General features: G+C 40.7%; 1 protein-coding gene across 12 annotated transcripts in view; it reads left to right on the top strand.

The window, feature by feature from the left end:
- The window catches only part of LOC117662494 (protocadherin beta-16-like), a 248720-nt gene extending 230517 nt beyond the window's left edge, over positions 1–18203 (top strand). For 11 of the 12 annotated variants that reach the window (XM_087890195.1, XM_087890191.1, XM_087890199.1 and 8 more), the window contains one exon: positions 16636–18203. In XM_087890195.1, the coding sequence (XP_087746321.1) occupies positions 16636–16655 (20 nt within the window). In that variant the 3' untranslated portion in view covers positions 16656–18203. Of the gene's footprint in view, positions 1–2337; positions 6428–16635 lie in introns of those variants that run through there. The other variant, XM_087890200.1, reaches the window with a different exon arrangement.
- The last annotated feature ends 3166 nt before the right edge of the window (positions 18204–21369 follow it).

Below are 21369 nucleotides of genomic sequence, written 5' to 3'. Positions count from 1 at the left end.
CCTTGGTAGTACAGTGGTCTAAAGCACCCTGTTATTAAGAACAGCTGCCTGCAATTACTGCAGGTTCGAATCTCACCAAGGTTCCAGCCTTCCATCCTTTCTAAGGTAGGTAAATTGAGGACCCAGTTATGGGGGCAATAAACTGACTTTGTATAAATATACAAAAGAATGAAGGCTATTGCTTAGCGCATTGTAAGCTGCCCTGAGTCTCCGGAGAAGGGCGGCATATAAATCAAATTAAAAAAAAAAAGAGTCGAAATGTGGATTTCAAATTAGAAAACGTGACTTCAAGAAGAGAGCGAGTATTTCAGAAACATCAACCTCAAATCAACATTTTAAAATTTTCAAAAATAAAATTGGGGGGAATCTTGAAAGAATTTATAAAAAAAGGATTGGAAAAAATATAGAAAGAAGAGAAGAACAGAAGATTAAGAAAGATATCATCCTGTAGATTTTGAAATTTGCATTTGGCAAATATGTGTTTTAATGGTATTAAGAGATTTTTAAAATGTTTAACATAAGATTATATTATTTTAAAAGATATATGAGATAAATTGTGTAAGTTTTCAAGATGCCCAACTTTTTGAAGCAAAGAGGATTAATGTTAAATTTAGAATTCTACTACAAAATGATAATTAGTTCTGGATAGTAAAAGGGCTGCTTTCTAAAAAGTTAGAGGTATTAAAATGGTTAATTAAAAATTTGAAAGATATCCTCCTGCAGATTTTGAAATTTATATCTGGTAAATAAGTGTTTTAATGGTATTAAGAGATTTTTATAATGATTAACATAAGATTATATTATTTTAAAAGATATATGAGATAAAATGTGTAAGATTTCAAGATGCCCAATTTTTTTGAAGGAAAGAGGATTAATATTAAATTCAGAATTTTATTAGGGAATAATGTTCAAAAAGAATGATGTTCGAGGGTAAGGAAATGAAATTTATTCATAATTTTTATTGCTTGTAATACTGCTAAAGTACTGGATTATGCATCAAGAAAAAGTTTTTTTATAACCAGGAAGAATGAATTTAATTGGTCTTGAGAATTTATAAAAGGGAGGTTGATGAATTGGAGCAAGGGGAGTTAAAGAACGTGTGGGAGTTTTGAACTTTATAATTAGTTAGTTTATTTTAGAGTATGTTTGTTAGATGCTATACCCTGTTTTTGCTCTGGGAAATCAGGGGGGGTGGGGAGGGTGGGATAAGGGTTGGGGTGGGGAAAAACTGGTGAATAGAGAAATGTTTTAACAGAAGAAAGTATCTACGATTAGAATACAGGAGTTGCTCAGATACTAAAGGAGGAGAATATTTCACAGCAAAGAAGTTAGAAAGGAGAGAGGAGGAGAGGGTAGGAAGAGGAGATGGAGGGAGAGGAATGGAAGAAAGGAGAGGAGGAAGGGAAGGGGACAGGAGTAGGAGTGAAGGCGAGAAGGGGGGAAGAAGAGAGAAGTGGGGGAAAGGAAAAGGAAGTAGGATGAGGTAGGAGAGGAGGAAGGAGAAAGTAGGAGAGAAGAGGAGGGAGGGAAGGGAAAGAAAGGAGGAGAAGAAGAAGGTTTGTTGTGGAATGAGGGAAGAAAGAGAAGAAGAGCAACCCCGAATGTAATTAAAATGTCTTATTTTAATGCTTTCTTTAAGGGAAACATATGTAGGATTTATCATGTATAAGAAAATGTACATTTTCTATTATGTGGGGAGAGGGAAAGGGTGGGGGGGAGAAAATTGTTTGTATCTCTTATAGAACTTTTCAATAAAAAAAAGAAGGGGTATGAAATAATTGAAGGTTTTAATAATGCAGAGGTGATCAGTGAAAAATCACTTTTTGCAACATGGAAAGACATGGGGACAGGATGCCAACATATTGGGATATTTACTGGATATTATCACTTTCCAAGGATGACCAATACATTCTGTATACGCAACTCATTCTAAAGGGATGGTCATAGAAGGTTGATTTACACCACCTAATTGCCACTGGAAAGGGGACTTCAACCACTTTTGGAAAATAGGAACTTTTTCTCTCTCTCTCCCATTGCAAAGTTGACTTTCAGGCACATTTTCTTAGTGCAGTTTGAAAGTAGTCTTCCTTCTACTCAGTAATCTTGACCATTTAGAACAGGGATGTCAAACTTGGATCTGGCCCCCACTGTTGGACTTACCTTCGTGGGGAGCCATGCGCTGGCCCTATTGGGATCTGAAGGGCAGGGCATTCAGGCTGGCGGAGGCATGTGGAAGCTCTGGAAGGTAAGGCTGATGGCGGGGGAGGGAGACCCGCTGCACTTGCCCGAAGAGCCGCCTCAGGGGGACACAGCGAGGCTCACTCACCTTTTGGGCCTGATCCTTCCATGGGGTCTCTGGGTGACTGCTGCCCGCTCGCCGTCCCCTCCACCTTGGGTCCCACATCCAGCCCACAACAGGACGCGCTGCTTCTGGGCCAGATGGCCTGAGGGGGAGAGCACTGCTCTGGGATGGAAGCCATTGCTCCATGGTGAGGTGCGCATGTGCAGCCCCGGGACAGTCCTGCCCGCCTGCCAGGAGCACCACCAGGCGCTGGCCCCATTGGGATCTGAAGGGCAGGGCGGTCAGGCTGGTGGAAGCATGTGGAAGCTCTGGAGCCCCTCAATGCCTTCAGGATAGATTAAGTCATCCAAGGCTTTGGTCCCTGGGAAGGGCTCTGTCATGGAGGGCTGTGTACCCAGACCAGGTGCTTTCTCTTGGACCTCGTGGGAGCTGAGAGCTGGGCCTGAAGGTGACCAAGCCTTGCCCCCACAACAGAGTGCACCCAGGTGGCAAATGCAGGCCAGAAGGGCAGCCTCGCTTGGGTGCAGGGATGGCGGCAGCTCTGGGGCCACCTGTGGGGGAGGAGGAAGGGTGCTTGGCTGGGCCTGCAGAGGGAGGTATGGAGGGCTACCCCCTGCCACACCTACCTGCAGGCCACCATCCATGAAGAGGCTTCAGTGTCCTTCAGGCACTTAGTTTTGCTGCCTGTTTAATAGCTCCAGTCCCTCCCTCCAAGTGCCTTGTCAGAGCTGCCTTGGGGTTTTGTTTGCTTGGAGGGGGTGGGGGGCAGTTAGAGGAATGCCAAGATGCCAAAATGGCCTCAGGAGAGGCCAGCCAATGTGAGGAGTGCCTGGGAGCAGAAGGGTGAGGGGCGAGGGGCGGGGCCAACCACTAGTGGGATCAGTCGGTTCGCCGAACTGCACACAAAGTTAACAACTGGTTTGGCCAAACTGGGTCAAATTCGCTGAATCCCACTTCTGGAACTGCCATAAGGAAGAGCAGGTCACCTATTGTCCAAAGTACCTGAATGCAGGACAAGAAGAAATTTTCCTAGAAAGAAAGAGAAATTTGCTGTCAATCAATCAGTGGAACTTGCATTCAGAAGTTGTGGGTGCTCTATCACTAAAGGTTTATAAGACAATATAAGGCAAACAGCAGTTTGTCTGGAATGATAGAGGGTCTCCTGGCTAGAAAATTTCCAACATCCCTTCTAACTTGCTCTGTTCTGTTCTGTTCAATTCAAGAATCAAAAAACTGATTCAAAGCTCACATCCCCCCAAATGGGACAAGATCAGTGGTGGGATTCAAATAATTTAACAACCGGTTCTCTGCCCTAATGATTTCTTCCAACAACCAGTTCACCAAACTGCTCAGAAAGTTAACAACCGGTTCTCCCGAAGTGGTGCGAACTGGCTGAATCCCACCACTAGACAAGACGCAGCAAAAAAAATGTGGAAGGATGTTGTCACCTGTAATCCAAACTGAATGCATTGAAAAATGTTGGCAAAGTGCCTCAAAGCAGAAATGATCTCCTTACACAGGGTTAAACTTGATATCCATGGGCACACAACAGAAGCCACCTAAAGAGTCACTGGATGTGCCCATAATCATTCAGAACTCAACTGTGAAAGGACTGGATTACAACCTTTATCAATAACTTTGAAATTTTTTTGTGCAGATTGTCACTCTGTTTCTTTTTCTATATGATTAAACAGTTAATGAGATAATCTGCTTGGTAGGCTAGCTAGTGGATAGATAAAAATGGATTCAATGTGATTACGGAGTCTAAACCATGCAAATAGAATTTTTGCCACATGGTGGCGATATTAACAAAGACATTTAGTTCTGTTCTGCTTGCTCAGAATCAGGGCAGACAGAAATACAAAATTGAACAAAAGGAATTTGACTCTGGCAGCGAAACGTTTACAGATTATAAAATGGCAAAAGACTGAACAATTAACTATGATTTGAACAATTAAATCATAAAGGAAGGAAAGAAAGACTGAATTTTGGGGCAGAATTTGAGCCTACAAGGAAGAGACTGGAGTCATGGAGAATTGCTTTTGGAAAAGGCAAGGTCTGTATGTCATTCTCTATTTCTCATTCCTTAGAGTAATGTGTGCTTCAATTCGCTTTTCTGTCCCTGAAGAAAAGAAAAAGGGGTTTCTGGTGGCTAATGTCATCAAGGAAATGAAACTGAAAGCAGGAGAGCTCTCCACACGCAAAGCACATTTAGTTGCTGAGGGCATTCAGGAATATTTCCACCTTGATATTCATACTGGGAATCTGTTGATTAATGATAAAATAGACAGAGAAGCTTTATGTGGCCAGAATGATCCTTGTCTACTTCTTTCTCAGCTTGTCTTGGAAAACCCCTTAGATATCTTTAATATTGAAATCAAGATAGAAGATGTGAATGATAATGCACCCAAATTTTGGAAAAATGAAATGCTGCTGGACATTCCTGAGAATGTTCCTGAAAATACAACATTCCCCTTGGAATCAGCACAGGATTTGGACTTGGGAGAAAATAGCATCCAAAACTATATTCTGAGTCCCAATGACCATTTTCGGCTTGATGTGCAAAGGAATAAAGATGGAAAACACTATGTAGATCTTGTTCTGGAGACGTCACTAGATAGGGAAAGGATGCCACACCTTGAATTGATTCTAATGGCTATTGATGGAGGAGTTCCAAAGAAAACCGGCACAGTTCAAATTAATATTAATGTTCTGGATAATAATGATAACTTTCCTCTGTTTAGTAAATCTGAATATAAGGCAAGAATAAAGGAGAATCTCCCTAAGGGCACTCTTGTGATTAAGGTGGAAGCTACAGATCTGGATTTGGGTTCAAATGCACAGATACTCTACTCATTCCATCGAATCCTAGAAAGAATAAACAATTTGTTTTATTTAAATGAAATTACTGGTGATATAACTGTTTGGGGACAGATTGATTATGAAAAAGAGAAAACCTATAACATGAACATCAAAGCAACAGATGGAGGGGGTCTTTCAGGGCACTGCAATGTACTGATAGAGGTTGAAGATGAGAATGACAACCCCCCAGAAGTGTCCATCATATCTCTGACCAACGCTTTAAAGGAGGACTCTCCCCCAGACACAATGGTGGCCCTCTTCAGTGTGAGAGACCAAGACTCTGGAGACAACAGCAAAACGGTCTGCTCCGTGCAGATGAATCTCCCTTTTGTGCTGAAAGCCACCATGAACAACTTTTATCAACTTGTGCTCCAAAGTCCCCTAGACAGAGAGACGGTCACTGAATACAACATCACCATCACTGCCATTGACTGGGGATCTCCTAGGCTCACTTCAACAAGACTGATTAATGTTCAGATCTCCGATGTCAATGATAACTCTCCCCTTTTTGAAAAGTCTTCATATGACATGCAGATCAGGGAGAATAATATTCCAGGCTTCCTCATCGGCTCAGTCCACGCTCTGGATCTAGACACAACGCTGAATGCTAAAGTGAATTACTTAGTTGTGCCTGGGAAAGATGATGACGTCATGCCCACTTTCATCTCAATCAACTCTGAAACTGGAAACATGTATGCCCTCCGATCCCTGGACTATGAGCAGATAAGATACTTCAGTGTCACTGTGAGAGCATCTGATGGTGGTTCTCCTTCCTTGAGCTCAGAAGTGATTGTCCGAATCCACATCATAGATGAGAATGACAACGCTCCCTTCTTCTTGTATCCCCTCCAGAACAACACATCCCCATGCAATGAGCTGCTTCCCAAGTCAGCCGAGGCCGGCTATCTGGTCACCAAAGTGGTTGCAGTGGACGCAGATTCTGGCCAAAACTCTTGGCTTTCCTATGAATTGCTGAAGGCCACGGATCCAGCTCTTTTCAGCATAGGAGTACAGAATGGGGAAGTGAAAACGAGGAGAGCCCTGAATGAGCGAGACACAAACAAGCAGAGGCTGGTGATACTGGTCAGAGACAACGGTCTCCCTCCACAGACTAGCACGGCGTTGCTTAATGTTCTTCTTGTGGATGGCTTTTCGGATCCCTTCCTGAGGAGGGTAGATATCAGTGTGCAAGAACCGGAAGAAGATAAAACCTTGACCAAGTATTTGGTGATCTGCTTGGCTGCAGTCTCCTTTGTGTTCCTGGTCTGTATTGTTGTGTTTATTGTGGTCAAAGTGTTCAAGAAGGACCCCCAAAGCCAATTTCCTGCCACTCATCCTCACTTCCCACCTGCCAGTGCTGATACTCCAGAGAACTGTGCTGATTCACAGAATGGGTCGCTTTCCAAAACTTACCGTTATGATGTTTGTTTAACTGGTGGATCCTTAAGTAGCGAGTTCCAATTTCTCAGGCCCCTCTTTCCGGTCTTTTCGGCAGGAGATGTTTTTTTTTTTATTGAAAAAGTTTTCAAATACAAATTTCCCCCCCCTTTTTTTTTCCCCTCTCCCTCCCCCTCCCTAACCCCCCCTCCCCACCCATCCCCCCCTGTGACTTCTTCATAACAAAAAAAAAAACCTAATTCATAACAGATTACTTACTCCCTCCTCTAGATATTGACCTTTACTTACTAAAAATATTATTAATATTATAACATCCCCCTTTATCCATACATTTCAGAAAAGAGAAAAGAAAGGAAAAAAAAAAGAGACATTATACTATAACATTATAGAATAACTTCTCCACTTTAAAACTATACGATAAGTCCTACTTTAACATTTAATCTTCTATATATGTTACTATAACATTTCAAAGCGGCCTTCCCCATAAAATCTAGTTTAACATTTATTCCACTCTATCCATTTCCTCCACTCCCCTAAATATATCACTTAAAAATCCCTTTTCTTAGACTAATCAATCTACTAACTAGCTTATTCACCCACTATCATACAAAATTACCATACACAACATTTCTTAATATCTTTGATTCACTGCCCACACTACTTAAAAATATGTGTCTATATTTTCCATTATATCTAAATAAAAAAAAAAGAAAAGACAATGACTTTAAATTTATAATCCATATAGTATCTTCTTTGAGGTCTTTCCACTGGATTGGTAGAACCAACATCCATAATCGGGTAACATAGCTTGCTGGTGCAACAGTTTATTCAGGATCTTCAATCATATCTGCCCCCATCAGTAGTAAATATCTTCTTATATGTATAAAAGTAAAAACAACCACCCGAGTGACATTATAATTATATTCCATATAGTAATAATTGTGGGTTTCATCAGGATTATTAATTCCCATCATCGTAGTGGGTAACAACCCGATCTTCTGCATGCCCCAACATCATTCTCTTGCCTTGTGATTCAAGATAATATAATATGTTTATCAACACAAAGAGAAGTTCCAAAATGGATAATTCAAATCCATCAGTTTAAGGCTCATTTCACGTCCCCAAATTACGGCCATGCAGAGATCTGCCACAATCCTCAGGATGATATTAACCAATACGTCGCCTCTTCTGTGTTTACACATAATCATTCATATTTTAAAGTCACTGGCTTCACTGTTGCCTAATTTAAAATTTTCTATTTTTATGCCACCTATTTCTCTTTTTCTTTTCTTTTTGTGGGTTTGGTTTCCATCCTGGTTTCCTTTCTACAAATTGTGTATCATCTGGTCGGTTTTTATTCTGCTTTGTAGATTGGTCTTGTTGGTTTTGTTTTTGTATCTCATGTTTCTTTTTTATCCCTTGTATATCCCCTAGTAGGTTTCCATGCTTATCCTTGCCTTGATAAGTCATCACATTAAAATTAGATGCCACTTCTCTCAAATTTGTAGATAGTCCAGCTGGGGTATCCAATAAATCCAAAGGCAATTCATCTGGTACAGTCTCTATAATTCGATATTTTACCTTTATTTCCGGCTCCTTCTGCTTATCCTGTATTATACCTGAAGATGTTAAGTTCATTTTCAACCTATTTTGATAAAATTCTTCCGCTCTTTCAACAGTATTTAGCTGATATCTTTCTCCTTGGTATCTAAATATAATACCAACTGGGGCGTCCCACCTGAATGAAATATTTCTCTTTTTTAACTCATTCACCAGAAAACCAAATTTCTTCCTTTCCATCAATATCTTAGGTGGGAGTTCCTTGTAAATCCAAATCTTTCTTCCATACAATTGCAAATTAGAATTGAAGGAATTTTGCACGATATTATTCCTAATTTCCTTATCTGTAAAATAAATCACCACGTCTCTAGGCAATTGCCTTTGCTTGGCAATCCAGGAGTTGATTCGATAAACTCTGTCAATCCTACAAAACACTTCGTCAGGTTGAACCTTTAGAATCCCAGCTAGAAATTCAGAAGATATTTTCCTTAAATCATCTCTATTATTTTCCTGCAAACCTCTTAATCTTATCGCATATTCTGTGAAATTATATTGTACCATTAAAATCTCTTTTTCAATCTTCTGTTGCAGATTTTCTGCATTACCATACTTTTGATCAGCATCCATTTTAGGTTTTTCTTCTAAGCTATTATCCTGAGTGTTTATCAAATCATTTTCAATTTTTTGAATTCTATTGTCCAATTTATCTTGAATTTCTTCCATTTTAGACTCTAGTACATTAGTATTTGTGTCCAACTGTATCATAAATTCTGTAAAACCATTAACCACTTTTGAGATTTTTTTGTCCAAAGAATCAAACTTAGATTTCACCAATTCTTTAATTTCTTTAATTTCCTGCTTAAATTTTTCAAGTTGCTGATTCACAATCTCCTCCCTTCTTTCAATCTCCTCTATAAAAAATTCTGTTATATTAAAATCAGGTTTCTGAGACTGAAGAGTTAAGACTTGTTCCTTTAAATTATTGGTGGGGGAATCCCCCCCCTTCTTGTTTATCTGACTTTATGAGTCTCAGTGCCATGTTTCCGCCCAGGCAGGCTTTGTTAAAAAAGGCAGGAGATGTTAATGTCCCAGGGAACTCTAGGATTTTTTCAGGCATCAAGGGTACTTCTGAGCAGGTTGTAAATATTGCTGCAAAGAAATGAGTGAGAAAACTGTTTTGTTAATACTGACTTGCATTCTTTATTTTTGCTAAATTGTAAAATACCTATTTTAAAAATATTTTAGTTGATGCTCCTTTTTCTTTCACATATTGTTGTTCCGTTTATCTTTTTTCCACTATGATTTCATCTTCTCTTCTTTCATTTTTTTCTCATGTTAATCTACATATATTCATTATTTTAAAATGCAAGTATTACCTAAAAGTACAGGCTGATAGAGGTAGTGGGCTGAGCAGAAGGAAAATCCATCTGGTTCAGTTCCAAGCAGGGAGAAAGACGCTGGAAATAAAATGGAGGCTGGGGGCTGATTGGAAAGGGGGTTCATTTATTGATGAAGCAGAACCACCAGGGTTCTGTGGCAGCTGACAAAATGGAGTTTAGGATGGGTGGATTTTTAATACCTTCTGGATTCCTATGGGGTTATGTAGGGGTCATAACTGGCTCTATAGGCAAAATAGGAAATGCAAATCCTAGGTGTTGTCTGAGCTAATTTTGTCAACCTTTTGTTTGTTGTTAGTCTGAGTTTCTGTCTTGACCCAGTCTTTCTGAATGGATTACCAAATCTGCATTTCAAAATGCTGGCCACCTCAGTTTCTGCTTGGGGCAGAGAAACGGGCTCGTTTCTGCCTCCCTTATGATTTTTTTTGATTTCTCCTTTAGGGGAAATACTTTATCCTGCCTTTTTAAATATTTCCCAAAATATTTCATTCTTTGGGGAGGGGGGAGACTTTCCACAGTGCCATCTATGCTGCTTCCTGTAGAATAGGCTTCAGGTATTTCCCCTCCACTTTCTTGCTATTTCACTTGTAATCTTCATACATTAGTGAAACTTGCCAATTAACATTACAGATTTTTTTCTCTACAAATTTTTTAAATAGAAATCATTCAAAACATGCAGTGTTTTTTTTTTTTTACTGTTCTACTGATCCAAATACTAAATCAGAACAGAATGGAGTGACCCATCACAGTGCTGCCCAGTTGCTTCTGAGTGCTCTGTCATTTTCTATAAGGATTACCTCTCCTTCCAATTTAAGAAAGAAGAACTCTTCAAATGTGGTTGTTCAAAAGGATTCTTTTATTAAGCAGAAGTGATAGCCACCTACTTAAAGCAAGATCTGAATACCCTTAGGCAAGACAAGTAGGATTAAAGCAGTAGAGACCCCTCTCTTTAAGTCAGAATGCAGATTTTAGCCAATACACAAGTGTGAAGATGCTTTCTTTCCCAGTTTCCCTGAGAACCCGAACAAACATGCATTCCCACTGTTATCCTTTAAAGTGAAACAACCCACATGGCTATCATAAAAATTCCTCCAGGTAAAGAGTATCTCAGCGCTCTTTGGTGCCAGGATATAGGTTGTAAAATATCTGTTGACACAGGCAATGCTAGTAAATCGAATCCAAGTCTCCTCCTTCCTCCAATTGAATGGCAGTATCACTTTTAGGGATCTGACATGCTACCCTCCTTAGAAAACGAAAGGGTCCACCTGTAAAAAAAAACAAATATACACAAGATTTCATGATAGTATATTAACAAGATTTGTTAGGGTATTGGGAGTGAAATTTTCTCAGTAAGATTGGAGCCCTAACATGGTGTTTAGCAACCTATTCATTGTATGCTGATTGTAAATGTTTCCAAGCAACTAAGTATTGGGTTTTCCCTCTGTGGATCCTAGAATCAAGGATTTCCTTGATTTCAAAGTGTTGTTCACCTTCAGTCATGATGGCAACAGGTGGTGTAGATGCAGGTGGTCTGAGGGATGAGATTACTTCTCGCTTGAGTAAACTGATATGGAATACTGGGTGGACTTGTCTGAGTGTCTTTGGAAGGAGTAGTTCAACTGCTACTGGATTGATGACTCTAGTGATGGGGAAAGGTCCAATAAACTTTGGCCCTAGTTTCTTTGATGGTTGTAATGATTTCAGGAATTTTGTAGATAAGTATACTCTGTCTCCAACATGAAAAGGTTTGGGTTCCATCCTTTTCTTGTCAGCTTGAATTTTAAAAGCTTCTCTAGCTTCCTTTAAGGCTAATCTAACCACTGGCCACATGTTTTGCAAATTATCCATCCATTCCTTAAGTGAGGGGATGGTGGGTTCTTCTGTGGGTAGTTCAGGCATGGGACTGAAATCCTGGCCTGTCACTACTCTAAAAGGGGTAAAACCAGTGCTTGAATGTACAGCATTATTAAACGCAACTTCAGCAAAAGGTAAAAGTTCTGTCCAGTTATCCTGTTGAAAATTAATGAAACATCTTAAATATTGTTCTAATACTGAGTTCAAAATTTCAGAATTTCCATTAGTAGCCGGATGATGGGAAGATTCAACCCCTGGCCAGTACCAAGTAGGTCCAAAAATGGCCTCCAAAATTTGGAGGTGAATTGAACCCCTCTGTCAGAGATGATCCTTTGTGGAGCTCCATGAAGTCGATAAATGTGTATTAGGAATAATTTGGCTAAACTTTTAGCAGTTGGTATCTTTTGGCAGGGTATAAAATGTGCCTGTTTTGAAAATAGGTCTGTCACGACCCAAATAACAATATTTCCCTCACTGTTTGGCAATTCTACAATGAAATCCATAGCAATCTCTCTCCAAGGTGCTGATGGTTCAGCTACCTTCTGCAATAGACCTGGGGTTTTCCCCTGACGTCTTTTTGCTGCTGCACAAATGGGGCAGCTAGCTACATAGCTTTCTATGTCCTTTTTTAGTGATGGCCACCAAAATTGTCTTTTAATCAGGTTTAAAGTTTTCACAAACCCAAAATGTCCAGCTAATTTGGAGTCGTGGCACCTTACCATTAAGCATAGTCTTTGGCTGGCAGGGACATACAACTTCCCTCCCACCCAAGCCAAGTCTTCTTTCATCAGACAGCTGGATTTGTTGTTCAAAAACCATTCATCAGTGACCAATGCTTGTTTAAAAGTTTGGGTGATGTCATTGCCCGTTAATGTTTCTTGTTTTGTCTGGGATCTGGTGACTATTTTAGTGGCTAGTTGATTGTTTTGTACTATGGGTTTGATTACGTCTGACTTTGCACTATTGTATTGCAGTTTTCTGGATAGCGCATCTGCCAGGAAGTTTCTTCCCCCCGGGAGGAATTTTAGAGTAAAATCAAATCAAAGTACTGAGCCCATTGTACTTGTTTAGGGGAAAGTTTCCTTGGGGTCTTTAGGGCTTCTAGATTTTTATAATCAGTCCAGACTTCAAAAGGGATCTTACTGCCTTCTAGGAAGTGCCTCCAGGTTAACAATGCCCAACAAACTGCATAAGCCTCTTTCTCCCAAATGGCCCACCTTTGCTCAGTCTCATTCAACTTTTTGGATGTGTAAGCGCATAGTTGTAGTTGGTCTTTCTCATTCTTCTGAAGCAGACTGCTCCTATTGCCACATCACTGGCATCTGCTTGTATGACAAATGGTTTCTCTGTGTCTGGGTGTTTTAGAATTGGTTCTGCCGAGAACAGCTGTTTAAGTTTTTCAATTGCCCCCTGGCATTCCATAGTCCAGTTCAATGGCTGCTTTGGTTTAGGGGTTGTCCTCCCCTTTCATGTTTAAGAGCTTGGTGATGGGGAGGGAAATCTGAGCGAACACCGGGATAAACTGGCGGTAAAAGTTGTTAAAACCCAGGAAGCTTTGTAACTGTTTACGCATATGTGGAGGGTCCCAATCAAGTACAGCCTGCACTTTTAGGGGATCCATCTCAACCCCCTGGTGTGAAATGCGGTATCCCAAATAGTCAATTTTCTCTTGGTGTAATTCACATTTAGAAAGTTTAGCATAAAGTTTGGCAGAGCGGAGTTTGTTTAAAACCTCCCTGACTAGTTTTTCATGTTCTGCTTTGGTCTTGGTATAGATTAAAATGTCATCCAAATAGACCAGAACCCCCTTATATAAATGCTGATGCAGCACTTCATTTATTAACTGCATAAACACTGCAGGAGCTCCTTGTAACCCAAAGGGGAGCACCTTGAATTGGTAGCAGCCGAGAGGGGTGTTAAATGCCATTTTCCACTCGTCCCCCTCCTTAATTCTGACACGGTAGTAAGCCTTCCTTAAGTCCAGCTTTGAAAAAAATTTCCCTTTAGCGAGGTGTGCTAGCATATCTTTCATAAGGGGGAGGGATACATGTTCTCCACACTGATCGCATTCAGGGTACGAAAATCAACACATAGACATTTTGAGCCATCTTTTTTCTCTCTAAATAGCACTGGAGCTGCGATTTTAGGTCAGGCTGGCTCAATGAAACCCCTTGCTAGGTTTTTCTCAATAAATGTTCTCAGCTCTTCCAACTCCCTTGGTGACATGCTGTACATCTTGGGTTTAGGGAGTTTAGCGCTGGGTAAGATTTCTATTGCACAGTCAGTGGCGCGGTGGTGGGGAGCTCGTCTGAGGCTTTTTTGCTAAAAACCTCAGTCAAATCCTTGTATTCTATGGGTATGCCTTCAGTTGGTATGGCGTGACCAGGCATAGCTGTTTCTCGATTCTCTGCCCCCTCAGTTCCTTTATGTGGATTCTCAGCAAAAGTCACATTCATCTGAAATTTTATGATGCCTTGTTTCCAATTGATTTTTGGGTTCCATTTTTTCAGCCATGCAAGGCCCAGGACCAACGGCCATTCCATGCCAGGTGCCACTATAAATGTAAGCATTTCCTTGTGGCTTCTGATGCCTATATGTAGAGGCTCAGTAGCAAAAGAAGCTGGCTCCCCTCCTGCTATTGACCCATCTAGTTGGCAGAAAGCCATGGGGTTTTTCAGCTTTCTTACATTAATCCCTATCTTCCCTACTAGGGTTGGGCTGATCAAACAACGGGTGCACCCTGAATCCACTAGAGTGGAGATATTTATCTCCCTGTCCTAGTTTGGGATAAATAGTCTTAGGGGGAGGGTAAGCAGTTTAATTGGTTTGCTTACCAGTGGTTCATCATCTGGATCGCTTCCGAATCAGTGTGATTCCTCCTGTACAGATGCCAGGGTTTCCTCCCCAAAGGGGGGAGGACATGGAACTTCTATGGTCTCCCTGCTCCTCAGGGCAGTCTCCTTCCCACGCCAGCCCGGTTTTGCAGGGTTCTCCCCCGGTGGGTGGTCCCAGGCAGGTGTTTGCGAATGACACTTTGCAGCTCGGTGCCCCTCTTTTCCACACTTGAAACAGGCTGAAGCTCTCAGAGAGAATGTGGTTTGTGGTTTGAGTGGCTCTTGCTTCCATTGGGGTGGGGATTTCTTCCATGCTCACCCTGCTCAATACTGGTTTCTGGCCATATCGATCTCAGCTTCTTTGGCGGTGACGTACCATTCATGTAGGTGATTCAGTGCACCTCAGGCCACACAGGCATTGTATAGATCATCACTCAGCCCGTCCTTGAAACAGCTCACCAAAATATCTTCTGGCCAGTGCACATGACACGCGAGGTCCTGGAATTCTTCAGTATGCTCTGCTACTGGCCGTCGCCCTATCTCACCACCTTAATGTGGTCACGTGCTTTGCAATCTGCTAGTGGGTCCTCAAACCGGTGTCGCAGGGCCATCATGAAATGGTCGAAATCCCGCAATTCTGGTATGTTGGCATTATGCAGGGTCACCATCCATCTGGCAGTGGCACCCTTTAGGGCTAGGGTCACAACTCGCACTCGGGATCCTTGGGTTTGGAAATCATGCCCGTACTCTTGCATGTAGGTTAGCACATGTGCCACAAAGAATCATAATTGTTGTGGAGTCCCATCAAACTTCACCCCAAGGGAGGGAGTTTCTCTTTCCAGTTGCGGGACTCGGGGCTGCTTGGGAATGGGCGCCGGTGTGCATGCTGCCTGGGGGGGAGGGTTTCCTGGGCCTTCTCCTGCTGCTGTGCCATCTGCTCGATAGGCAGGTTCCAGAAAGTGGGTGCCTCCCGTGGCATCATCCACAACTGCTGCCCTTTCCGCGCCCTTTGGTTGTTGTCCTGGCTCCCTTCGGATGTTGAGATTTTCCAAAGTTTCCATCACCAATTGGGTTATATGCCTCTTCAGATAATCCTCCCTCAGTGGTGCTTCGGTCAGTCCTCCCTGCTCAGCAAGGGCTTCTAGTTCCAGTTTCCACCCCTGTTTTCAGTTGCCACAGCTGAGGGTGACTCCTCTGGTTCTCTCATCCCAGCTATCTTTCTTCCCATGCCAATTGACCAGCGGGGATTTTCAGGATTCTCCAGGGTTACCTCATCCTCTCCGATGGAGGTGTACGAAACAGGCATCTGACTGGGTGGCGGTTGATGTCTGTCCCCAGCAATCAGCTTCTCCCAGTTCTGTGCTTCATTCAGACATGGTTTGCAAGGTCCCTTCACTAGAGTGAAGATTGCTTCTCTGGGTTGACCGTTTTGCTGATCTTGCTTTGTGTAAGGATTGCCTCTCCTTCCAACTTAAGAAAGGAAGAACTCTTGAAACATGGTTGTTCAAAAGGATTCTTTTATTAAGCAGAAGTGATAGCCACCTACTTAAAGCAAGATCTGAATACCCTTAGGCAAGACAAGTAGGATTAAAGCAGCAGAGACCCCTCCCTTTAATCAGAATGCAGATTTTAGCCAATACACAGGTTTGAAGATGCTTTCTTTCCCAGTTTCCCTGAGAACCCGAACAAACATGCATTCCCACTGTTATCCTTTAAAGTGAAACAACCCACATGGCTATCATAAAAATTCCTCCAGGTAAAGAGTATCTCAGGGCTCTTTGGTGCCAGGATATAGGTTGTAAAATATCTGTTGACACAGGCAATGCTAGTAAATCGAATCCAAGTCTCTCCCTTCCTCCAATTGAATGGCAGTATCACTTTTAGGGATCTGACATTTTCCTTAGTCACTTCCTAGAATATGGGTTTGCTTAGTCTCGTACCATCAGTTAAACCTCTCTTTGTTTCTTCTTCTCGTTGGGCTCAAGTTAAATGTGCCAATAGGTTATTATGAGGGGGGGGGAAATGAAAATATAATATATATATATTATAATATAATAAAGAATATCAGTATTTTGGAGCAATACAAGTAGATTGTTAATGTTCTGAACAATTTGTTATAATTTAGAAAGTTGAAAATAGTGGACAATACTTTATACCTATCTTTGTTTCTTCTTCTGGTTGGGCTCAAGTTAAATATGCCAATAGGTTAGAGAGAGAGAGAGGGAGGGACAGAGAGGGATGGAGGGAGGGAGGGGAGAGAGAGAGAGAATATCCATATACACAGTTTAAACCTGGTGTTTTTTGACTCATATGCTAGGCAAGGCATCTTATAGTATGTCTTCATATTGCAATATAATTCACTGAAAGTAGCTATGCAAATATAATTCAGTATTGGAAAAATTACAATGTTTCCTTTTACAATTTGCAGGGCAAAGTTCCTCTGTCTGAAGATCCTGCTGCTAAATCTGGAGGCCCAAGTTGTACTGTAAATCAAGCAATAGGTGCAAATATGAACTCTGGTCAAAGTGACTGGCTTTCCTATCACTAGATTACAATTACCAACTCCATCCATCATTCTGTCTCTGTCAGAAGATACATGCAAGAATCCTCTAGCCTGAAAAGAATGGGTCCTTTCTATAAAAGAACATCAGAGACAAAGTTTGAAAACTCTTTTAAGCAAGCCAGATTGAAAATAACAAGAATGCCCTTATGCTGTTCCATTCACTTTGACTGTATTTGTGTGGAATAATATACAAATGGATTATATGAATACATTTTACCTAATATATAACTGATTTGTTATTTCTGCTTTGTAGAATTTTACAATAGGATACTGCTTTTTTTGACCTAAGAGACCCAGCTACATGTTTATCATTATGATTCTTCTTTGATTTATGATTTATGAGATTATGCTGCTCTCCATAAAATATTTTAAATAGTTATATTAATTCTTTGGACATTTTATTCATTTAAATAATAAAATGTATCTGCTTAAATTTCTGATAACACAAGTGATTAGGTATGCTTAGTTAGAAAAAAAGAGAACGATTTTCCTAATGATGGTGCACATCATATCCTCAGTGTATCTAAGTCCTCAGTTATCTCACGATCTGAGGTTAGCCTTGAAATAGTGATTTTCACAATACCCAAACACTACATGTGCATGTCTACATGCAAAATGGAATTTCAGTAATCAACAATTATTCTTGATTTCCATCACAGTGTACAGTATTACATACTGTACATTCATACACACATACATGAATGCATGCATACATACATAATATACTGCAAAGTAGCTAATTCTCTTTTGGAAAAAGTGGAATGAACTATGCACAATTTGAAAAGAGTGCTATGCCCTCAGTGTCATTATAGTCAAGAGGACCACATAAGCTCCCTCACTCCTTTGCTGCCCTTTAAGATCTGTTTACTTATGGTGATCAGAAGTATTCCAAGAGTAAGTAAATGACTTTTAACACCAATATTGACAGTACATTCTATAGCCAAAAAAAAAAAAAAAAAAATTAATTCAGTAGTAAATCTATAAGAAAGTGCTTCTATTAAGGACTACTTTTTAAAATAGGATTTTAAACATAGGATTTTTAAAAATCCTGTTTTAATATAATTTTCTAGTTTTGTGCTTACATAGCTGAATGAGATGTCTGTACATTTTGTGTTTTGCTAGTAGTATTGTGTTCAAACAATCACAAAAATCACAATTGTAAAGAGATTTGTATCTGTGGATGAAAAAGATTAGCAAGTAGTATATTGATGTAGCAGATTAGATAGTGAAGGATGCAATGAGGAAACAACTGGAATCAGCAAGAAAATATATAAATGCTTCAAAGGATGTAGAATAAGTACACCCATTTTGATTTATGCACTGTATCACTATGTAAAGTCAAAATTAAAATACCATATACATATTGTAAGCCAGATTTTAATATTGTATTTGTATGCTCAAAATTAATAAAATTGGTTTGTAAATTCTTTAAATGGAATTAATATGTGAAATTAAACCTTGACATTGAAGCTATCATCACCATCATGGTGTCAGTAGTACATACTCACAGGACAGAAAAGAACAACATAGCTTTCTTCCACTGTTGCCTTCCACCAACCAACATTTAGAACATGCTACCTGTGATTCAATGATTTTGGGATTCAAAGTGTATTCTCAAGCAGGAACACTGAGGTATCAGAGATTGCAGACTGTTATCCACTTATCTTTGTTTAGGGTTTTTTGATATTCAGTTAGTAGAAGAATTGTATTTCTTCCATCTCAGACTCTTAGATTAGCAAAAGACATATATCTCTTCCAAGACATAATTATTTAATGTCCTCCCAAATTCTCTGCTATAGACAAAGTTGTATTTGTTATCTCACCTAAGGTATATATCATACAAAATATAACCCCCACCCCCACCCCCAAATTATGTGTACTCCATCTAGATTTTTAAAAAATAATTTCTTTTCAAATTTTGAAATAATGTTACCCTAAAACAGATTTTTTTATTTTTGCAAGTCAAAAATAAAAAAAAATAGTATCAATATATTGTGAAAACAAAACCAACATTTTCTTTTTATATGGTTATCACAGTGTTGGAAGAAATATCCATCTGGGTTCAGTTCCAAGTAGGGAGAAAGACACTGAAAACATGGAGGCTGATTGGAAAGATGGTTTATTGATGAACAGGACCACATGGGTTTGAAGTCCTGGTGCAGCTGAACACATGGAGTAGAGAGAAGGTTATTTATACCCTCTCTTAGGCCTTGCCTTTGAGCTTCTTGTTCCTGTGCAAGAAATGTATTTTATTGGCTCCTGTCAGACACCCATGGGGCTATGCAGGGGTCATAGCTAACTTTGTAGGCTGTCTTGAGTCCCAGGCTTGGTTGAAGCTTGCTGATGCAATGAAGGGGCTTGTTGTGCAATAGCTATTGTGACTGAATGGCTTGGCCCTGAAGGATAATCCCATCATCCTGGAGCTGAAGGTCTTTTGTTTTGTAGATAGGCTGGCCCAGTCTTGCTGGGGCTATTAAGAAAGATGGGGGCTGCTTTCCAAGAGCATGTTTCTCCTTTAGGGAAATATAATATTCTGCATTTTATAATATTTCCCAAAATATTTCATTCTTCTAGAAGAGGGGTGGGTACTAACTTTCTACAATAGCTTATTTGGTTTTGATTTAAGTCCTGAATATTGATAAATTCAGGAATGAGGGGTAGACAATTAATTTCCTTACATCTTCTGCAAGATAGAAATAGAAATAGCATTTAGGCTTATATACCTCCCCATAGCACTTTACAGCACACTCTGTGTGGTTTACAATGTAAGCATTATTTGCATATTGCCCTCAACAATCTGAGTCCTTATTTCACAGACCTCTGAATGATGGACAACTGAGTCAACCTTGAGCCCTTCAGGCAATATTGCCTTCAAACTGCTGGAGAGAGCAGACAATCTTGCAGACAATCTTGACAATTTTGACATAATGAATTTGTCATTATGTGATTGCAGTTCCACTGTGACTGGGTTAATAATGCAGCTAATAGGGAACAGTCCTACAAATTTTTAGATGGTTGCAAGGATTGTAAGACCCAAGTGGAAAGGTAGATTCAATCCCCAACTTTAAATGGTTTAAGCTCCGCTCTCTTTTTATCTGCCTGAGCTTTCTAGGCTGCTTTTGCTTCATCTAGGGCTTTGTGAACCATGGGCCATGTGGTCTTTAACTGATTGAGCCACTCCTTTAGGGAGGGGATTGTTGGTTCAGTGGTAGGTAGTTTGGATTGAATTCTTCACCTGTGGCTACCTGGAATGGGGTAAAACCCATGCTGGTATGCACTGAATTGTTGTATACTACCTTCGCAAATGGCAATAGGTCGGTAGTTAATAAAGCATCAGAGGTACTGTTCCAGAACTGAGTTAACACATTCTGTCACCCCTTTCATTTGAGGATGGTGACTAGAACTGAGGCCCTGGTCGACATTGAAAGCTATGTGGCCAGCTGTCCAGTTTGTGCTGCGGCAAAGAGGCCTCTGGGGAAACCCACAAGGCTTTTACAGACGGTGGCTAACCCCCAAGCACCGTGGAAAGAAATATCTAAGCACTTTATTGTGGAATTGCCTGAAAGTGGGGGGAACACTGTTATTTGGGTTGTTACTGATCTTTTTTCAAAACAAATGCACTTTGTTCCGTGCCCCAAAATTCCCTTCACGAAGATGTTAAGTAAACTCTTACTTAAGGTTGCACAGTGTGCCTGAGTGCATTATTTCCGATAGGGAAGTGCAATTTACATCACAGTTTTGGAGGGAATTTTTGAAGCTGTTGGGAACCACCCAGGGCTTAAGCTCGTCCCATCACCCACAAACTATTGGGGCTTGTGAGAAACTAACGCAATCCTGGAACAGTATCCCAGGTGCTACATTAATTACCAACAGGACAATTGGACTGAACTTTTGCCATTTGCAGAGGTAGCATATAACAATTCTGTGGATAGTAGCTTGGGGTTCACCCCAAGGGTAAAATCTAGCAGGTTCTGACAGGTTCTGGAGAACTGGTAGCAGAAATTTTGAGCAGTTCAGAGAAGCGGTAGTGGAAATTTTGAGTAGTTCAGAGAACTGGCAAATACCACCTCTGGCTGGCCCCAGAGTGGGGAGGGAATGGGGATTTTGCAGTTTCCTTCCCCTGGAGTGGGATGGGAATGGAGATTTTGCAGTATCCTTCCCCTGCCACACCCACCAAGCCACGCCCACCAAGTCACACCATGCCCACCAAGCCATGCCCATAGAACCAGTAATAAAAAAATCTGGATTTCACCACTGGTTCACCCCATTTAAGGTGGCCTCCAGTCAGGACTTTGTAGCTATTCCAGAGCTGCCTCAAGGGAAACCACATGTACCCTCCTTAGCAGAGTGGATAGCCCAACTGCAGAACACTTGTCCAGTTGCCCATAAGGCACTGGAGGAGGCACATCAGGCACATAAGAAACAAGCTGACAAAAAATGTGTGAAGCCAAAAGAGTTTAAAGTAGGCGACAGAGTCTACCTCTCCACAAAGTACTTATAGTCCACCCAACCATCTAAAAGCTTCCTTTTGAAATAATGCCTGTTTCAAGAGTTCTGCTTTCTTGAGGAGAGAGGAGAGGCAAGTCCTTACATTAAGCA

This window comes from Pantherophis guttatus, chromosome 3 (genome assembly GCF_059756535.1).
Source record: "Pantherophis guttatus breed Tessera chromosome 3, ASM5975653v1, whole genome shotgun sequence".
Classification (NCBI taxonomy): Eukaryota; Metazoa; Chordata; class Lepidosauria; order Squamata; family Colubridae; genus Pantherophis; species Pantherophis guttatus.
Note: the sequence above shows the minus strand (reverse complement) of the source record. Positions and strands in the feature narration are given on the sequence as shown.